General features: G+C 41.6%; 1 protein-coding gene across 1 annotated transcript; it reads left to right on the plus strand.

The window, feature by feature from the left end:
- Positions 1 to 19,522: 19,522 nt before the first annotated feature.
- LOC311188916 (putative G-protein coupled receptor 141) lies at positions 19,523 to 20,482 on the plus strand (the record flags this gene model as incomplete). Its single annotated transcript, XM_084260469.1, has 1 exon — positions 19,523 to 20,482. Exon 1 carries the CDS (start codon positions 19,538 to 19,540, stop codon positions 20,480 to 20,482), a length of 945 nt encoding a protein of 314 aa, XP_084116595.1. The 5' UTR covers positions 19,523 to 19,537.
- Positions 20,483 to 21,946: the final 1,464 nt, after the last annotated feature.

Here is a 21,946-nt window from a genome sequence, read left to right on the forward strand (position 1 = left end):
CCATGACAGAGTAATCTTGTGAAGCAGTGGGGTGTGGTGGGTGTCTGGGGTGTGTGCCAGCTGTGTGTCCTTACAGCAGTGAAAAGGAACCTTGTCATGGGCTGCATCAGCAAGAATACAGCCAGCAGGTCAAGGGAGTGCTTGTTCCACTCCTCTTAGCACCCATTAGGCCACACTGGGATATTGTGTCCAGATCTGGTCTTCCTGATCCATGAAAAATTTGGAGTGGCAGAATATCCTTTGCTGGAAATATTCAAGGTCTGATTTGATGGGAACCCAGACAATTCAGTCTAAGGCCCTGCTTTGAAAAGGAGTTTGACTACAAAACCTCTGGAGGTCCCTGCCAACCTGGATGTTTTTATGATTCAACAGCCAAGATAGATGCAAACTGGGATGTGCACATGGCTTTCTGCAGTGTCATGCAGAGGTACCGAAAGGAACTCTGGAGAATTCATTATTTTATTGTCAGCTCACTGAACAGAGTGAAATCTTTCTTCTTAAGTGAAATTAAGGAGAAAACAGTTTTAGCCAAAGTAAGAGGCATAAGGGAAAATCTGGAGTGGATACTCAAGAGGCATTGCTTTATCTGTACTTTTCATTGTGCTAATGATACTTGGCAGTGCATGGTGAGATCTGTCACCATGAGGGCTGTAGAAATCATTGAATTGCTTTCAGTGATGATCCTGATTTGATGGTGCAGAGATAAAAGAAAGCTAGCAATGGGAATCTCGTCAGTGAGAGTGTATCCTCTCCCCTTCTGTAGCGTAATTAAACAATTTAACTGTGTGTTTCATTTTCTTAATCTCCCCAAATTCTTAGCATCACTGGTATCAACAGGAAAGCTATTTTGGGGTTATCTTTCCCATGAAGACTTATTCAAATTTGTGCTTAATGAGCTAACTTGAGAACCAGAAGCTGGAGACGCATATTGCTATAGCTGCCTAATAAATACCGTTGAGAAGCTAAAGGGCACGTCAGTGCCCTATTGTGGCTGTTTTGCTTTGGGATCAGAGCTCATATCTGCATAGGGTATCTTCTACATCACACACTGTTGTACCAACTTATGTTGGTGCTCTCCACTGTGCTCCACTGACTCCAGGTGGATTATACTCAGGTTTGTTTGGGGCTTTTTCTGTACATCTATCTTTTAGGGCTCATAATATCATATGGGAATGCCCTGTCAGTCTGACTTCAGCTACAAAGAGCTCGTAAGAGCTACAGTGAATAAGAATGGAAAATACTTGTCTCTTAGGCTTTCCAGTGATCAGAAAGATCAAATAACCTGGATGAAATTACAGAAGCAGGGAAGCTAATTGTGAATTTATTGTTTTCAGTTCTACTTTTTTTATAGAGATGCCCGAAGACCAATGAATCTTAAGGGCCTAGTGGCATGGTATCTGGTGCAACACCACAGCACTGGGCACTCGAAGACCAAATAAGCAGATTTGGACAGGCAAAACAGCATTATGGCCACAAGCAGCATGTCACAAGATTTTCTGGGATTTCTGTGTCAACAAAATGGGGAGAGGGCTAAGAGAAAGCAAGTTAGGAGGATGGTGGGACAAAGGACAGGTGTGGGTACTCTTTCCAGAGCCCAGAATAGTAGACCCTACCATTAGGTGTGTTTCTATGGCTGCTCCTGACTGGGCTCTCCAGTTGCATCCTTAAACATTTCAGCTGAACTTCAAATAGGCAAAAGTCATAAAAAATTGCATCGGTAATGAGCTGATTCCTAACACAATTAGCTTTACACTTTGGCAAGCACATTGAAGATATTAATCTACTACAGATGCTTAGCTCAGAACCAAACCCTCCAGATTCAACAGGAAAACAAAGCATTTCAGCCCAAAGAATTTGATGTAATAGAGCACCTGCATGTGTGCCATGCCTCATTCCAATAGGCAGTCTTTAGCTGTGCCAGCCAGGAAAGGCTCTTGCAAACAGAGGTGCTTTATGAATGCAGCGTGGAACAATTTCCTTGCAGTAAATTCCTCACTATGAGGAGAGATAGGAGGAACCCTGAATACCTATCTAAGCAAAAGCCACGTATTTTGTTGTTATTATACTGAAGTAGGAAAGAATTTTCATTGTCAACCTAGCAGTACTGGTACTAAGCTTTGTACCGCTCCCAGGCAGACACTCGGACTAATGCAAGGAGGTCTGTTCCTCTGCCAACACGGGCAACACGTTTTAGCATACTAAATTTCAGAAAGATCTCTGTGTGTATATTCAGTATGAAAATGATCATTAGGAAAATTATTTTCTCCACGCACCTAATGGTACCGTTCATATTACTGCTGCAGTCAGGAATCAAAGGAAATAAACAATCTGAGAATAAAACAGTATTAGCAACTGCAATAAACCTTTTGAGGATGAGTCGCAACAGACTTGTGGTGTAATCTTCTTTTTTTCCAAAAATATTCTTCCTTGCAACATGCTTCCTGCCTCAGCAGGCAATTAGTGAGAGGCTAGCATGGAGTTCAAACAAATTTTAGGATGAGCACTGCCTTTTCGGGTGAAGGGAAGAGCATTTTCCTCTTGCAAAGGCATATATATGCTCACGGGATCGGCATGGAACCGCATATTCCATTTAATTCTCTGCAGTCTAATGTCATCCTTATGACAGGAGTAATGCATCTTCTTGTCAATCAGCTCCCCCATCCTTTTTTTTTTTATCCTGGTGAGAATAAGCTCTGATAAGGAGTGAATTGGTGTGCTGGATTCCCGATGAAAGACGTATCTCCTAAGAAACCTACTGTCATGCAGCAGATGTGAACTAGTAAAGTCCTGCAGAACAAGATAATATTAAAGTTGGTAATAGACTGCTGGAAATGTGCAGTAGTTAAAAATAAGTCATATATCTACTCAAAAAAGTATCCTTCCTACGTGGTTCTGATTGCTCCTCCCATCCTCAGTGACAAATCCTGAGGACAAACAAGGGTGCTAATAGAAAGCAGAAGCAGGTATAGGGTAAGTTGGGCAAATTATTAGTATTAGAACAGTTGTTTTCTAGATTTCTGATCCCTCCTGCATACACTGAGTGTTTAGGTTTTGTTTGTTTGCAGTAGTTCTCTATTGAAATCTGGATTATGGTAAGAGCTGGACAGAAATTTAAGGTGGCTTTATTGATATGATATACTTCAGGATGGAATGAGGTGTGATTTTGATGCTTCCAAAGGAGGGAAAGGCGGTGAGACAGACTGAAGGGGCAACTAACTTTCTTCACATCTCTCTGCCTCAGGTACTTTTAAGGAAATTTCTCTTGAGTAATAATGCCCAGGGGTAGTACTAGCAAAGTGGGTATTTTTTCCCCCTAAACTAGAAATGGGAACTGGGAGGAGGCTACCAGATGTATTTCCACTTTTCAGAGGAGCTTGAATTTATATCTCTGCTGTGCAAAGATGTGTGAAACTCAGAATTGCAAGTCACATTTTCCTCTATATACTTTTCAAAAATGTTCTTTCAGATGTGTCACAGGCAGTATTTTTCACTTACAGGATGCCTTGTAGTGCCTGGGTGACAACCACAAATCACAACTGCTTCAGTACCCAGAAAGAGACATTTTAAGAAACCTATTATCTCCAAAATGGTTTTGGCTGTTGTTGATACTGAACGTTTTTTCTTTCATGGATAATTGATATCTTTCTCTTCAGGTGCTTGAAATAGTAAGGTACATTAGAATTATGTGTCAAAAATGTAATTTTATTAGTAGCAGCTAAAAGTTCTTCACTCTAACAACATACTACCTTTCAACTATTCATATTAGCAGCTGATATCTTTTACTTACTGATAAATTGCAATCAACCTGTCACAATTTCAACTTAATAACCCATCCAGCCAGTCTTACATACTGGGACCAGGGCTATAGCTGGCAGTGGGAGATACTCTGAGCAGATCTGGGCTTTGCATAAGGAGCATGAGATGCAATGGACGATGCTCTTGCATGGTCCTTTTACCTGGAAAGCAGTCACTGCTCCAGCTTGAGGACACTGCTCTAATCCATCCTAAGAGAAGGCCTGAGGAATAGGTGACCAACACTAGGTGTTGGTCAGCTCACAGGTACATCTACTGAAACCGTCATAGTTAAAGATACATGTTTATATTTCATAGTCAAAATTATGTGGCAATATGAGATCTTTTCCCACGGTTTAGGAAAGGATAAACCATATCAGGTCAGTTGTCAAGAAACTAAACCTTGTTTAACCTGACCAACTGTCTGATAATCTCTACTGCAGGATTCTGGAGGGATTTTTTTTTTTGATGAACCTGTCTGTGTGATAGTTGCTATTGGCTCCGTAATATGCAGGCACAAATCCAAGGGAAAAGCAAAAAAGCAGGCCTTTGATCTGCTGTCCCACCAGACACAACCAGAGGTGTCACTGGTGAAACTGGAAGTGGACAGCATTAAAATTATGCACTAGAGAGGAGAATTAGGCTTTATTGCAAGACTAATACACAACTATGAGACAATGCCTTGGCTGGTATAAACAGGCTTATATTTATTAGTATAAATGGAGGTTATGTGATCAATCTGAATGTATGCAAGGAATGAGGAAGGCTAGAAACCAGCACTGAAGTTGTTTTTTAATAATTCAAGTCCTGATTCTTTCATTAATATAATGGGGAGTGGAGACTGGCACTTTCAGTGTAAAGGAAAATTACCTAATTAAGGAATACTTTGCTACTTCTAATAGAGTTTTCTGGCTGGCAAAAGTCTGACCAATGGTCCAGCAAAGCTGATTTATTCAGGTAACTGCCCATCGCACTTTGGGGAATATTGCAAAGCTCACCCTGAGCAATGACAGGTTTAGAGACCACCTGGAGTCCTGATACTCTGCTAACAACATCAGCTCGGGGTTTTCTGGAGTTTTGCTCCAGCTTTACTCTCAGGTTGCCCACATTAAATTTAAGGTGTTCAGGTGAATCTTAATTTTTGCTTTCTGCTGCATACATAAGAGAAAGAGGGGAGTAGCTTTCCAGAAGACCCAACCACCATACCTGCATATTTCCTACCACCCTGCATGGTCTGCTTCTGAATTAGCACTCTGTATCCTCAAGTTCTGGCACAATAAATGTAGAAAAACAAAACACCTGGGTTGCCATGGTTATTCCGTGTACATCACTAGGTTTGGAACAGCTGAAAACATCACTAACTACATTTATTGTGCCTGAGCATAAAGGACGCGGTTCTATTTTCTCAAGGACCTTTCATGCAATCCAGAGTAAAGGAGCCTTGATGTTACTCAGATCTCAGGACAAGTAGTCCTTGAAATCTGGGCCAGACTCTGAACTATTATTAAAAAGCCTTGGCCCATGAAACTGTTGCTATAATGAAAATTCAAACTAGGTGAAGGTCTGATCCAGGCAATATAATGATACTGTGCAAACCCACTATCACATTACTTCTAGATTCTGGGGTATTACTCAAAACTTTAAAAATACATGCATTTCTAGCACCTGTGTTTAAATTCATCCGGTGTGTGATGATCTAAACCAGTCACATTCTGCCACAACTTCAGTATGTTCTTGGGGAATATCTAAACATACCAGTCTGGAATCTATTCTTTGAACTGCAGCAAGAGAAACGTACTCCAGAGATTATACACGCTGTTGCTAAATCTTTGGCGAAATTGAGTCAGTTCAGCAGGGAAAATGAATTGCAACCATGTGCGTTCTATACCTATCTAGAGCTTGACACCAAATACAGCTTGGAGACGAACGAAGACTATGAGGATGTCAGTGCAAGATCATACTCTGGGGTTTCAGTATTTGTTTTAATCCTGGGTCAATATAAGGATTGAATATTTGCAGAATGCAAATGTATGGGGAGATGTCAACATGGAAAGCCCTGCTAGTGATGACTGCTTGGGAAAACAAGATTGTTATTTATCAACAATATTTTATACCTTCTACAGTTATTATAGGTATCAACAATGTATATCAACAATGTTGCACACATTAACATATGTATTAATATATGTGTGTCAACAACATTATGTAACTTAAACCCCCCTACCACATTCAGATACTACCTGCAGATCTTTAAGATATCTGAGTTTTCTTCCCACTATTAATTGGTGTCCTGGTTTTGGTCAGGATGGAGTTAATTTTATTTGTAACAGTGGATGGAATGCTGTGTTTGAGAGTAAAATGGGAGTAGTGCTGATAACACCCTGATGTTTCTAGTTGCTGTCAGACAGTCAAGGACTTTCTCAGCTCTTCATGAGAAAGGAGGGGCGAAGCCAGGACAGGTGACCGAGCTGACCAAAGAGAGTATTCCACGCCAGTTACGTCCTGCCCAGGATATCGGGGGCTGATGGGAGGAAGAGCAGGGGCGGCTCCGGGACGCGTGGTTCTTGGGGGACGGTCGGGTTCTGGGACGGCTCTGGGTGGCACAGCCTGAGTTGTGTGGTTTGGTGAGAAACTGCATTGTGTATCAACAGCTTCATAAATTTTTGCTCTAAAGTCCTGTTAGCATTGTTACATTGTATCTTTCTGTTATTTTAGTAAACTATCCTTATCCCAGCCCAGGGGCCTCTTAATCTCTTGGTTTTGGGGTTATTTTCCCCTTCCTTTTCCTTTCCCTTACCTCTTCCCCCCCCACCCCTTCTCTTTTCCCTGCTCTTTTCCTTCAAGGAGCAGGCAGCTGCGTGGATCTCGGCTCTCAGCCGGGGTGAAACCACGACAATTGGAATATATTTATTTTAGAAAAATACCTACAAGAAGCCAAGACAACATGACTAACCTGAGAAGGTACAGGACTCCATTTAAGGGTATTTTAGCTTTATGTGTGACTTTGCCATGGAGATTTCAGCTTTTTAGGTGTAGCACAGCGAGAATTATATGTATACCTTTTAACGAGCTTCGAGATCACCTGCAGAAAGGGACTAGGCAAGAGCTAAATATTATTACTATGAGCACCTTTTAACATTACCTGAACAGTTCTTTAGCTGTTAGCCACTGTTCAAGTTGCAAAATGCAAAAAAAAAAAAAGATGATGTCCATCACATACCAGTCTGCTGTGAAGTACCACAGAACAGCACGTCCCTTGTGTTTCTTTAACCAAATGTGAAGCAACGGGATGTAGTCAGTTAAAATGTTCTTGTGTAAGATTAAATATAAATGTTGAAGGTTAATGCCACCGCTTTCAAAACTATTGTACTCAAACACAACTGTGTGTTCTGACAGAAATGAGTTAGGTCTGCAGGAGGGCAGAACTGACCTTGCACAGACTCCTGACTGGGTCCTTCAGGAAGGCAGCTTTCACCACCAACACCACACAGCAACCACCACTGCTGATGACCATTAGAAACTGACACTGCTAATGTGTTGGTTGAGGTTTTTTATTAAAATACACTTTCATTTTGGTAGCACTGTACAGGGAAAACAATAACAGTGAGTCCCAAGAGATCCAGATGCTGAGCTGCAGCCTGGGCAGAAAGCAGGGCTGGGACATGGTGCTGAGCTTTATTCTGTCACTTACACTGTGATGTCTGTACTCCAACCCACACTTAGTCAGTTATAATATAGATCATGTTTTGCTCCTGTCTTACCCTGTTTTCTCCAAACACTCTTTCAAATGATCCCCTCCACTCTGGGGAATAACCTTCCCAAATGAGCGTCTTTGTGATCCGTGGGGGCTTCCATCTGTACATAGATTTGACAGTTTAGGCAGGACAAGAATGCAGCTGTTGAGAAGTGTCTGGCTTTGAAGACTTCCTATGGCTAAGAAATAACTGCAAATTAAGGAATACCGTGTTAAATTCACCAATGAGCTTTTCTGACAGGACATCAGATGACTGGCAGGGGATAGTAACAAAGAAACTGAGGAGTCAATTCCTCTCCCCATGAGCTCCTCTCTGAGAACAGAAATAAAAAAATCTTCCTGAGGTTGTGTGCTCATGGGCAGGCCTGACCTCACGCAGCTGATGTTGCTTCATCATAGGCTTAGAGAAGGAAGTAAGGCACCGACTCTAAAATACAAGGTGTTTTGCTTTTTGTTCTTAGAGCTCACAGAAAAGGAAGAGCCAAGTAAACAACACTTGAAGAGCGGAGATAAACTCTAATTTGTAAGTACACAAAGAAGGAACAAAAGCCTTGGTTTGCAATGCTTTCAAAAACAATGTTTACGAATTTAGGAAAAAAGGTGTCCAATTGTCGACTTCACTTTTAACACATTTTACTGCCTTTCTGCAGAACTGTTCTCATCATTGCTGTTTGTGATTTTCTAGAACAGGAAAACATTGCTTCATCTTTTTTCATATTGCTATCCTGCAGTTCTATGCTGCCTCCTAAAATTGGGAGGCAATTCAATTTGTTTTCATGCATCTTTGTGTGTGTGTGTGTTTGGTATCATCTGATCTCTGTAAAGACCAGAAGGGTAAATTTATTCTCTTTGATAAGATTCAGCTAGGGTGGTAAATAATTTTTAGGAAGGTTCTGTGGCTTCTGTTTTTGTGTAAAACCAGCGAAAATCTCACAACAAGAGAGGACTAATTCAGCAGGTTTTTCCATCCCATTTGTTCTTCAATAGACTGCATTTAAAATAAAAAGTATCAGTGTAATGATGACACAGCCTGCAAGAAGTCAGTCAATGAACTAATGAATGACTTAGAGGAATCACTGAAAGTTGGTTTAGAAATGTTAATATCTAAATGTAAACACATAGTTGATATTTTGTATTTTGAATTTGTAATGTTTTCCTTTAAGCAGGGAATTATACTTCAAACTGCAGGTGTGTATGGTTATTTTGAAATGAAGAGAATCCTGCAATTATTCTAGTGACATAGCATACATTACAGTAACACAGCATGGATTTAGAGCAAATTGAATAGCAGTTACAATGCCCTCAACAGAAAGTGTCTCTGAGATTAAATGAGGATGTTTGTAAAACAAATGCACATGTAAAACAGACTTTTGTTAAAAACTATTTGTATTTTGCACTGCCCTCAACCTAGGCTAGTTCAATGCAGAAACATCAGCTGGCAAACACTAATTTTTCCATTTAATTAACTCTGTCAAAATTAGAAATCTTTCATTTGAATTGAACGTTTTCCCCTCTAAATTGAAATGAAGCTTCTCAGCTGGGTGCATGCAGGCTGCAAAGGCTTCTTCTGCAGAACCCAACTGTTGGAACACATTGCCGTGGTTTAACCCGGCCAGCAGCTAAAACAACCGCACAGCTGTTCGCTGTGGGATGGGGGAGAGAATTGAAAATGGAAAAAAAAACAAGTAAAATTTGAGGCTTAAGAGAAAAAGTTTAATAGGGCTGAAAAGGAAGATAATAATAATCATAACAAAAATAATAACAAAAATAAGAAGATTCAAAACAAGTGATGAACAGAACAATTTCTCACCACCCAAAGTTGATGCTCTGCAAGACCCCAAGCTCCCCCACCTCCCAACACACCCACCTGTTATATAAGGCAGATGACCTCATATGATATGGAATATCCCTTTGGTCAGTTTGGGTCAGCTGTCCTGGCTGTCGTCTCCCAGCTTTTTGAGCATCCCCAAAACCTTGTCATTAGCAGGGCAGCATGAGAAGCTGAAAAGCCCTCCACTGCTTGGCTAAAACATCAATGAAAACATCAGTGTGTTATCAGTGTTATCCTCACCCTAAACCCAAAACACAGCACTAACCAGCTACTAGGATGAAAATTAACTCTATCCCAGCCAAAAGCAGGACATGTGAAAGTCTGTGCCAAGCCTGCCGGTCCCTCAGCAGATGTATATGGGGGTTGGAAATTTTGGAAATGCTTGTTATATAGATCTCAGTCATCAACAGAGATTGTAATAGTGCTCACCTGTTTGGTTTTTTTGGTTTGGTTCTGGGGTTTTTTTAAACAGTAGGGTAATTAACAGTAAGATAAAAGAGAAACGAGTTCCTGAAGTTTAGAATGAATATTCGTTTACTGGGCCCGTTTTGAAAGAGGCTGAATCAGTGTTATAAATTACGTGCTCTGCTCTGAAGAGAGCAGCCCAAGGAAGCTTCATTGACTGTGCTGTGCAGAAAGTCACAGGAAACGAATGCAATGACCTTATCCACACTGGTAACTGATGAATCTTGAATACCCAAGAATCTTTTTGCTGATCATACTTCTGAAAGAACCCAGCATCTGGCTTCTTGGCAATCTACCTCCTTTGTCAAACTAAACCACTATTTTGGCAATTGTCCCCACGTCCTTGGCAACAGCAGATGTGTATCTTTAACTGCTGTGGCATTCAAGTGAAGTGGTTGTCCATTACTCAAAGCACATGTCCAGCAGAAGCTTAGTCAAGTGACTTAACACAGAGGAAGACCAAAGCTTGCTTCAAAACTTGAGCAATATCACTGAACTTGTTATAAATTTGAGACATACTCCAGTTGATAAAGCCAAACAACAATTTATTAATTAAGCAAGCCCGCAAGATATAGGCAAATATCAGCGCTGGGCGTCCGGAGGAGACCCTTGCTCCTGCAAACGGCACGCACCTCACCCTTCTGGAGTCCCCTTTTTATAGTCCCGTAGTTCCGGGTACACGTGGCATATTCCGGTGTTTTTCTGTAGCTGTGTAAGCTGGTAGTGGGGGTCGTCCTGGTCCCCCGTAGTCTTCCTCTACGTTGTGTTCTGTGTCTTATTTGGTTAACTCATTTAATCCTATCAGGATGTTGCTAGTGATAAAACAATGGTTCCCCTTTTGACCTGGTTACCTATTCACAGCCATAGTCTACCACAGGCACCAACTCAGCAAGATCTGAAGTTCTTTCAGGGTGTTACTAGTGATGGAACAATGGTTCCCCTTTGCCCTAGTTGCTTATTTACAGTCATAGAAGGTTTGAGAACAATTACTTATTACAATCCCCCCTTTCAATTTTGACCAATTTGTTTCTCAAACCGACTAACAGCTTTTTGAGATAATAGCATCGATGCCTCTTCTTTTTCTAAATCGATTTTGGGTCATCATTCAAGAAACATTAACGTGATTACCTTCGTTACATGGGTACTTGGCAGCATCTATGTATATACAATAGCTGGTATTCAAAGAACCCATTAATTCCAGTTCCTGTGGTTCTGAACCAATTGGGACTCTATCATCCCAAGAATCATACCTTGTCATGTCCTCACTGGCATTATAAATATAAGGACATCTTGCTATTTTACTCATTGCAACCTCAAAAACTTTCCAGGTGGAACTATTCAGTGGCACTCCTACCAAACACGTGATAAATGGAGTACTTGGTGTGGCAAGACTAGCACAAAAAGTAGTAGCATTCAAACCTTGAGATAATGTAACCCAATACGTTTTGCCTTGGATCTAATGCGGTCCCAGTCCCCAAATAACAAAATACAAAATTAAAATAAATCTATAAAAATACAATTATTAGCCCCCCTTTATTTAAGGCAATTGGTGGGTTCATAATAACTATTCTAGAGTGGTGACGCTTGGACTCAATCGTTTTTGTTTGGTATTTTCTGGTTCTTGGGTATCTGGTGCCTTTTTCAGCCTTGGTGTATGGAGCCACCTCGTGATAGGACTGGAGGGCTTAATACCCCTCGATTTCCTTATGCCTCTGCCTCCTTTGCCTACTCCGTTGCTTGGAGCAGCAAGGTGTTCCATCTTCTCGGCAGCAGTCATAGTCTTCAGGGGTTCTTCCTGTCCTCCGCTTACGAGTGTTATAGGCTTCCCAATTTTTATGTTTCACTTCCAGGGCTGAACAATCCAAATGTTTCACCTGGGACCAGCACACTACCCGAATTATTTTTGGGCTACCTTGTTTATATTCATTAGGATATGTACAACCTAATTTGGGATTTATCCCTTTTGTATATATCCTCCACCACTCTTCAGACCCTTGGATAATCTCTCCGATTTTTACTGCTAATTTAAGGGTTAATTCGGTTAGTTTTCTTTCTGCCCAATAACATTTTTCACAAATGTCTGGGGTATATTCTTCTCTAGAATGTACCCACCAATTGTCTTTACACACTCAACACTCAAGACAAAAGAAAGTATAACATATACATCCAACATTTGAACAAAATAAATTGTCATTCATAGACAGTTTTACTCGCTGGTTCTTCGAAAGGTGACGTTTAAGTTGTCAGGATTGTTGGTAGTTTCCCACGGAGATTCTCGAACCGGTCTTTATTCTGCTAGTGTGTGTCCAACCTCTTTCGGCCATTCAAACCGCAGTATCTGTGGTAAGCAACACAAGAAAGGGTCCCTCCCCCCCCCCGGTATCTTTTTTTTTCTGAGTTGTTGTTTATTGACCTTCTGGCATGTCAGGCACTTTCCCACCATCCTTTTGGTGATTTTGTAAATTCCAGTACACATATACTTGGTTCCAAAGTGGTCCACTAGTGCCTGTACTACCCAGTGGGTAAATAAACGGAGACCTGTTGGCAAGGGTATGTCCCTCAAGTCAGGTCACACTTTAGTATGATATTGTATTATGTCTAAGCAGTTATGCTCAAGTTCTTGGTTATTAGTCTCCCCTTTTGATAAAAAGGTGGCAGGATTGAGGCATGATTCAGCAGTTATAACTAAATCATCTTTTTCCATTAAAATTGCCTCATACTTCAAAATCCTAGAATCAGTGAGACCTCTTCCTGCCTTTTGAGTCAGAATTGTCCTTACTTGATGTGGAGTGCTTACTATAAGTGCTCTTCCAAAAGTTAGCTTTCTGCTTTCTACCACCAAGAGGGCTGTGGCTGCTATTGCCTGTACACATTCAGGTCACCCTCGGGATATTGGGTCCAGCAGTTTAGATAAATAGGCAATTAGCTGTCGTTTGCCTCCCCACTTTTGAGTAACCTCCCCCCCCCCCCCCAGGGCTGTTTCCTTATCTATGGTAGCAAACAAGTGGAATGGTTTAAGGGAGGGCAGTGCCAACACAGCAGTAGTGATCAAGTTTTGTTTTAATCCTTGTATTAATTCTTTTTCTTCTGTCCTGGTTTTGGTCAGGATGGAGTTAATTTCATTTGTAACAGCAAATGAATGCTGTGTTTGAGAGTAAAATGGGAGTAGTGCTGATAACACCCTGATGTTTCTAGTTGCTGTCAGACAGTCAAGGACTTTCTCAGCTCTTCATGAGAAAGGAGGGGCGAAGCCAGGACAGGTGACCGAACTGACCAAAGAGAGTATTCCACGCCAGTTACGTCCTGCCCAGGATATCGGGGGCTGACGGGAGGAAGGCCTGGGGCGGCTCCGGGACGCGCGGTTCTTGGGGGACGGTCGGGTTCTGGGACGGCTCTGGTTGGCACGGCCTGAGTTGTGTGGTTCGGTGAGAAACTGCATTGTGTATCAACAGCTTCATATATTTTGCTTTGAAGTCCTGTTAGTATTGTTACATTGTATCTTTCTGTTATCTTAGTAAACTATCCTTATCCCAACCCACGGGCCTCTTAATTTCTTGATTTTGGGGTTATTTGCCCCTTTCTCTTCCTTTTCCCTTCCCTTACTTCTCACCCCCCTTTCCTCTTCCCTTTAACCTGCTCTTTTCCTTTAAGGAGCAGGCAGCTGCGTGGATCTTGGCCCTCAGCCGGGTGAAACCACGACATCTTCATTACTCCATACCAAGTCATTAGGCTCTTCTAACAATTTAAAATGTAATCCCTTTGTTTTTAGTACAAATGATTCAATCCATAGGCAACAATAGTCTGTCAATCCCAAAAATTTTCACAGCTCTTTCTTAGTTTTCGGCAGAAGTAACTCAACTACTCATCTTCTCAGGGTTTATTTTCTGTCTCCCTTCACTGATTAGATGTCCTAAATATTTAACTTTCTTTTCCATGTACTGCAGTTTGGTTTTTTTGATACTTTTAGTCCCTGTTTCCCTAGGAAATTTAGCAAAGCATTTGTTGTTTCCTTTACGATTCTCTTATTTTTCCCTGAGATTAAAAGATCATCTACATATTGTAGAAGGGTGACTTCAGTTGGGACTTTAAACTTTTCTAATACTTGTTTCAATGCTTGTCCAAATAAATTTGGTGATTCAGTGAATCCCTGAGGTAAAACTGTCCATCTAAATAAATTGTTGCTTTTGTCCTGTGAAAGGATCTTCCCATTCAAAAGCAAACATGTCTCTACTATCAGGGTCCAGTGGACAGGTCCAGAAAGCATCCTTTAAATCAATCATACTAAACCATCTGTGGTCATGTGGTGTTTTACTCAATAGAGTGTAAGGTTTAGGAACTACTGGGTGACGCACTTGAACTATTTGGTTTAACTGTCTTAAATCCTGTACCAAAGGATATGACCCATCGGGGTTTTTGTTTGTTTGTTTGTTTTTGGGTGGGTTTTTTTTGTTTTTTTTTTTACTGATAAGATTGGGGTATTAAAAGGAGACATAACATGGTTTCAGAAGCTTATCCTTAATTAAACTCTCTATAAATGGTTGGAGACTTTTACAGCCTTCCAATGAAATAGCATACTGTTTTTGGCAAATAATGTCATTGTCCCTTTTAAGTTTAATCTTTAAAGTGGTAATGTTTAATCCACCTCGATTACCCTCTCGCACCCACGCTATTGGATCAATTTGGTTTTCATCTTCCTCTGTTAGTAAAGCCATGGATACCACGATTTGGTCATCCTGGGTTTTCAATTCCAATCCTAATTGTATTATCGAATCTCTTCCCAATAAATTAGTTCCGGAATCAGGGATATATAAATTGCCCACAAATTTTTTCATCACCTAATCTTAAAGTGGTATTTTCAAACATGGGGACTGGGAATCCTTTCCCTTTTACCCCGATACAGTTATACTTTGGTCTGTATAAAATTTAAGGAAGTCCTAGAAGCTCAACCAGGGAGACAACGTCCTCCTCCTGGGGTCCCACCTTCAATTTTATCAAGGATTCTTGGTAGGACCTTAAATTAATAAACTCCTGACTTCCCTATTCATGTTCAAAGGACATGAAGGGAATTACCCTTTCTTCTTTTCTTAGCTCAGGACATTCTCACTTAAGATGTCCCTGTTTGCTACACCCGTAACATCCTGCTGAGAGAAAACCAGCCCATAGGGATTGCCAAAGTTTTCCCCTACCTCGGCCAATTCCTCCTTCATTCATGTTTCTCACACCCCTCCCACTTCCTTTTGTCCAGCTTTTCCCTCTACCTCTCGGTGAGACTGGCTCTGTTCTTTTCTTTACTACCTCATCAACAGCAGATACCATCATTTTTGCTTTCTGCTTCCTCTTTTCTTACTCTCTTTTCACAAACACTTTCTGAGCCTCTCTTAGTAAATCTTCCAAAGATCTTTCACTCCAACCATCTATCTTCTGTACCTTTCGCCTAATATCAGGTCATGCTTTAGTCACAAAATAAACTTTCAGAAGACCTTGTGCTACAGGATCTTCAGGATTCATACCCGAATATTTTCTCATTTGATCTCTCAGTCGCTGTAAAAACACTGAGGGTGTCTCATCTTTTTCCTGCTCAATCTCAAAGGCTTTAGTAAAGTTTAGGAGCAGCCTCCTTTATACCTTCTATGATTAGGTTTCTTAAATCTCCCATGTTAAAACAGGCTGTTTCTGCTAGTTGGGGTAGCAAGTATTGTGATCAATTGCTCGCAGAATCTTTTCCTTTAGGCTTTGCACATAGATTTTCAAGCTATCAGGAAGACGCCTAATCAGTGTTTTAAGGTGGACCGGATATACCGGAGCAGCAAGGGGAATGCCCTGCCCCCATGGCTCATACATGCTTGAATACACACAGCCTTTTTGCACTGATTCTGCCAGCCCAGATAATTTAATGGAGCCAGCAGTTTTTCACCCAATCCTGTCCCTGGGGTAAGGGACAAGATCAGTGCATCTCAAGATTGCAAAACTTATCTATCCCCCAGGCCAGGGAAGAAGCATCATTAGAGATACTGACTGCCTTAGAGGCGGCCATCCTATAATTACGTACAAACTTCACAGGGGCAATACATCCTGAGAGGGCCACACTGTAGTATCCAAATTTCCCCTGTTCACTCTCAGGAGGTCACACTGTAGTTACACAGTTTACGTTACCCATATCATACACTCTTTATTCTTTCATCGCCTAGACAGCTAGTCCCCTCAGTGGGCAATCATTAACACCAAAGGACTGTCTGGCGGCTTACCGTGTAGCACCGTCCTTGGGCTACCCATGGGATCAGACAGCTTGCTCTTCTTCTGTCCCATCGTCTGGAGCGCACTCAGTCAACAATATATTCACTCGCTTCCCCTGGTTCGTGGCTCACGCCCTCGCGGGCAATGAGAACCGCACTACTGAGGGTCCGCACTCGCTTGGGGAATGCGAGCTGCCGGTCCCCCTCTCATGCACACATACACTCGCCGCGCTTCCAGGATCCCCGACCCAGACCGAACGGATTTCCCCCCCAGATACTCACGCGTCCTGCGTCTTCGTCCGGACCTTTGTGCACAAAGTTTATAGGGTCTGCCGGCCTCCCTTGCCTAATATCTTGGAATTTGGATTCGTCGGTGCAATCGAGATGGGAAATGGGCTACCAAGGCCGCCAAACAACAGGCGGGGCGCCTCCCTGATAAGACCAAGAGTCCCATCTCGTGAGTTGCATCCGAGTCACGGCACCAAATTGTTATAAATTTGAGACATACTCCAGTTGATAAAGCCAAACAACAATTTATTAATTAAGCAAGCCCGCAAGATATAGGCAAATATCAGCGCTGGGCGTCCGGAGGAGACCCTTGCTCCTGCAAACGGCACGCACCTCACCCTTCTGGAGTCCCCTTTTTATAGTCCCGTAGTTCCGGGTACACGTGGCATATTCCGGTGTTTTTCTGTAGCTGTGTAAGCTGGTAGTGGGGGTCGTCCTGGTCCCCCGTAGTCTTCCTCTACGTTGTGTTCTGTGTCTTATTTGGTTAACTCATTTAATCCTATCAGGATGTTGCTAGTGATAAAACAATGGTTCCCCTTTTGACCTGGTTACCTATTCACAGCCATAGTCTACCACAGGCACCAACTCAGCAAGATCTGAAGTTCTTTCAGGGTGTTACTAGTGATGGAACAATGGTTCCCCTTTGCCCTAGTTGCTTATTTACAGTCATAGAAGGTTTGAGAACAATTACTTATTACAAACTGACAGTAGCTAGAGGGGCTAGGAAGGAATGGGAACAAGAACACCTCCATGAGGAGAAACTCTCTGCCTTTGGACGTGCAATGAAGTAAGGCCTCTCTGTGCTCCTTCCATTCTTGCAGATGTCAAGAGCTAACATTTAGTGTGCCTGAAGGGCAGCACTCTGGGTGAGGCAAAGCAGCAAAGTACTGTCCTGAAGGAGCTCCTTGGTGCTTCAGACATGGTATGGGGCCAGGAGCTGTGTGGGGAGGAAGCAAGAACGGATGAGACTGAACTGTATCTCTGTGACATAGGTATAGCCACTCTGTAAAAAAAAAAAAAAGGTAACAATACCAGCATTATAAAACTGGTTTTAAACACTCTGGATTTGGTACTGAAGCAATTCTGTTAGAGCTGGCAAGAGTTAACATCAGCAAGGGGCTAAGCAGCATGGGGCAAGACTGTTTCTTAGATAGCTTGATACCAGTCTCAGTGGTCTTTTCTGTTGTTCGTCCTCTGCTGTGAGATATTTTCCAGCTCTATAGCCCATGTTTCCAGTGAGAGTCAGTATATAGCCTTATGTCATATAATTAATTAGTTCCTTCTAACATATGTATTAATTCTCATTGCACGTGCCTTCTGTGAAATGCTGACCAAAGGACTTCTTTAGTTGTATTTTAGGTCAGTAAGCTACAGCTGTGTCAATGTCAGTACAATAGGAAACCTGATTTCATCAGCAAGCATTTCCTCTGTGAAACATACCCTGTGTCATGTTACATTCTATTTATCACGCAATGATATTTCAGTGGGATGCCTGTTGTATTGGGAAGCTGATAAACTCATATCATAGCTGCCAGTACCTTTTTTTCTTTTTTTTTTCTCTTTTTTTAAGATTAATGAAAATGAGATTTCCTGCAGAATCTTACAATGAAGGGATTTAGCAACGACCGTTAATCTCTTCTGGCTTGCGCGGTTGTGATGCTGAAACACAACATCTCAGAAACGAGAACTGGAAGAAACTTGTATGGTTTGTGATGCAAGAGTCTGAAGTCTCAGATGCTTTGGCATAGCTAGAGAATAACTGACTTTTCAATGTATAATGATATCTTGCTTGTTGTAGGGGCAAATGCTTAGAAACATCACTAAGAAACAAAAAAAACCCACCCTGAAACGTGTCACAGATAGTCATTCCTTGCTGTGAGCAAAACAGGTTTATAAAACTGTTAGAGGTTATTTCCTCTTTTCCACAAAAGAGAACTGCTAAAGAGCTTTTTTTCCACTCCCAAGTTTTGTCGGCATGTGCTACCTAAAAAAGAAAAGAACCTAAAAAACCCTGTTGTCCAAAGACAGAGAGGAACTACTTTGTGAAGTTAACAACCCTGCAGTATCATAAAAAAACTTGCAAAAATTCACTCAGGAGAAACTCCCCTCTCGTGGTGTGGGATTCAATGGTGAAACGAATGATGTGTCAGAGTCAGTTTAAACTTCCAGCTCAGGTAGCAGGAGTGGTATAACCGGGATAGTACAAAGCCCAGCACTGTTCGGTTTCCCCCGCTTCCTTTCTGTGACTGTAGTGTGGATGTCCCCTCAATACTTTCACCCTCCCACATGGTACTTAAAAAGCCTACCAGAATCATAAGAATTATATTTAATCTGTCTTTGGAACAGTAATGAATTAAAAATATACAGCACACTTACTGAACTTGGCTATTAACTTAGGTTTAGCCTCAGCTCAGGCCAGGCAGGCTTATTTGCACTAACCCAGGATGTCCCTTCCTGACATTTTCTAGCAGACCCTTTCATAACATCCGGTTACCACATATTTGATGTGAAATAGCCCTGAGCACCAGGACAGCACTGCCCACGCTACTCGGTTTGGCAGGATCTGAGCAGGATCTCCATGGAGCCTGGGTATCCATGGTGTTTAATCCCTTACTCAGATAAACCGTCCACGGAGAAGGAGTTGACTGTAATGTGTGCAAAACTCAGTGCTCAGCAACAAACAAAAATGTGTAGCTTTGGTAGAGCAACATATGGTTATTATCTGGCTCCAGGAAGGGCAGATTTGTGTTGCAAATAAACAAACTGATGAATGAGTAGCGGAATTTGAACAGTATCTCTGATCTTCACTGCAAAAGCACGCAGATGCTCAGAAGAGAGGATACCTAATAACACAGAGAGCTCGAAACCACCACAATCGTGTCATTTCTGTAAGGATCTCTTTGTTGCACATATTACTAACTCATGCTTGTTTTTGTGGGTGTGGCTAGCAATGTCTCAACGATGACAGCAACATCTCTGCCCAACCATCCCAGCAGTTTTTCTCTAATGCTAGAGGATGTTTGGATAAAACTACCGGCTATGGCTTGTGCCAGCTGTGGGGTTTGTGGGTTATCCCCTGAGCAAGATCCAGGTGGAAAGCTCTTCTGGGTTTTCAGTTTGGCCTTTGCATTCCTACCTTATCTTAATCTCGATGTATTCTTCCATTTCTAGAACATGTACAAGGAAGATTTCCAGAACATGACTGTGGAGAACAGGAACAGCAGTGACTCCTCTTCTGAATTCAATTACAGCAACACCATGAGTGCCATACTGATTACTACCTACTCAGTTGCCTTTGCTGGAGGTGGGATCGGGGCTATTACAATGTTGTTTGTGCTAGTCAAGATGAACACTCTGTCCGTGACCACTACAGCCATCATCAACCTGGTCGTTGTGCACAGCCTCCTCCTCTTCACCGTGCCTTTTCGCCTGTACTACTATGTCAACAAGAAGTGGATATTTAACATGCAGTTTTGCAGATTAGTGAGTGCAATGGTGCACATCCACATGTACCTGACTTTCCTATTCTACATCATCACACTGGTGAGCCGGTGGCTCATCTTCTTTAAATGGAAGGACAAGGTGGAGTTTTACAGGAAGCTGCACGCCATTGCAGCGAGCGCTGCCGTGTGGGTCTTGGTCACGGTCCTTGTGGTGCCACTCTTGTGCTTTGAGTATGGACGCTCAGGCTCATACGGTAATACAACATGTTTTAAGTTCCACAGAGAACTAGAGAAGGAAAGCGTGAAAGCCCTGAACTACACTGTAATTGTAGCTGTCTCCTGTGTTACTTGTATCCTCTTGGGCCTGCAGTTTTTCATCCTGGTAAAAGTGGCAAGAAGATTTTCCACCTCCCTCTGGTCACACCAAGAGTTCTGGGCCCAGGTGAAAAACCTGATCTTCATATGTGTCATTATAATTTGCTTCCTTCCCTATCACCTCTTCAGGGTGTACTACATACAGCATGTGAATGATGTTGGCCTGTTAGAAAGCTACAATGAAGTGTTTTTGAGTTTGACTGCCCTCAGCTCTCTGGACCTGCTGTCGTTTGTGATGAGTGGTAGCCGCCTCTTCAAGCAAAAGGTGTGCATGCTCCTCAGGAGGTTGTCTTGCTGCTAGCATCAACCTCCTGCAACATACACGGACCTGGACCTGCAAAGCGTGTTGCTGGACAGACATAGCAAGTCCCCCCCCCCCCCCCCCCCCCCCAGCAAGTCAGAGTGAGCGCTGGAAAAAGCACAACACACTTGTGCTGGGCTCTGCACACCTGCTCCCCAAAATAATGAGGTGCACTGCCTTCAGTGTCTGTATTGATTAAACTGGAAGGTTACAGCTATCTAGTGACTTGTGGATGCACCTGGCAGAGAGGGCGGAACGTGCATGGGCTCTTCTGTCTTCGTCTTTTTACATCAAGGTTTGTCAAGTCAAAGGCACTAGGAGAAGACTCAAAAGAATTTGAAAAGTATGTAGAAACACAAATAGAAAAGTGTTTTTCCTTGTGGAATAAAGTACAGATTTTTTTAAAACATAAAGATCTATATAATTTTCAACATACATGTCTTATTTATTCATCACAAGCTCTCATAAAATATCAGGGAAGCTATTGTTCCTCCTGACTAGGTCTGTTCCTTCACCGAGGAGCAGAAAAGGCCTTGGGTCTATGTAAGCACCCCTCAGCAATAACTAAAATATCCCTGAATTATCAACACTGTCTCCAGCACAAATCCAAAACACAGCACCATACTACCTACTATGAAGAAAACTAACTATCCCAGCCAAATCATGCACTTAAAAACACGCATAATTTTCTAAGTGGATTGAAAAATTAAAACAACTCTTAAAAAATAAACCAGCAATAATATTTACTTAAAATCATCTTTTGGAGATGATGTCACTGCAGTAGAAAAGAGTTTTCTTCTCTTTCCCACATTATAAAAATTCTCTAACAACAAAAATTACACATTGTTGCTGAAATGAACATTGAAAGGTCGAAGCACAAAAGCCTGTATTTATAACTTACAGAATTGTTCAATTTAAAAAGATAATTAAAAGTGAGGATTGTTTTATTTAGATAATTCAGATAGGAGTTCTTTTCTCTTAAAAAGTCAAATATTTTCGGTCCCCAAGGTAACAATTTTTTTCTTATGTTGATTTTGTGCAATTCTGAAGTTTATAACTTTCTTTAGGTTGAAATCCATTTAGTACCCTGTACTGGTAGAAGAAATTAAAATGTTACTGCTTGGATTGGAGGCATAGAAAAAGCTAATGAACCTGGTATATGTAAAAAGCTTATTATATCTCAGTGAGGCATTGTCAGTTGTTATCTCTGAAGACAGAACTGAATTCCACTAGAAAAGAGGAAAAATTCAGCCTAATAATTATGTGAAAGTCATTCAGGCTTTCATAGATTAGCTGCTTTACACCTGTGCCCAAAAAAAGAATACAAATCTCTGACTACTGTAACCCCTAACAGGAATGGTTAATTAATGGTTAATTGTTGTCATTTACTTAGGGTCACATTTTTTCATCTAGAGTCAGTGGGATAATATTTTAATATTTTAAAAAATTAAAAGTTATCAGCTG

This window comes from Gallinula chloropus, assembly GCF_964237585.1.
Source record: "Gallinula chloropus genome assembly, chromosome: 2".
Classification (NCBI taxonomy): domain Eukaryota; kingdom Metazoa; phylum Chordata; class Aves; order Gruiformes; family Rallidae; genus Gallinula; species Gallinula chloropus.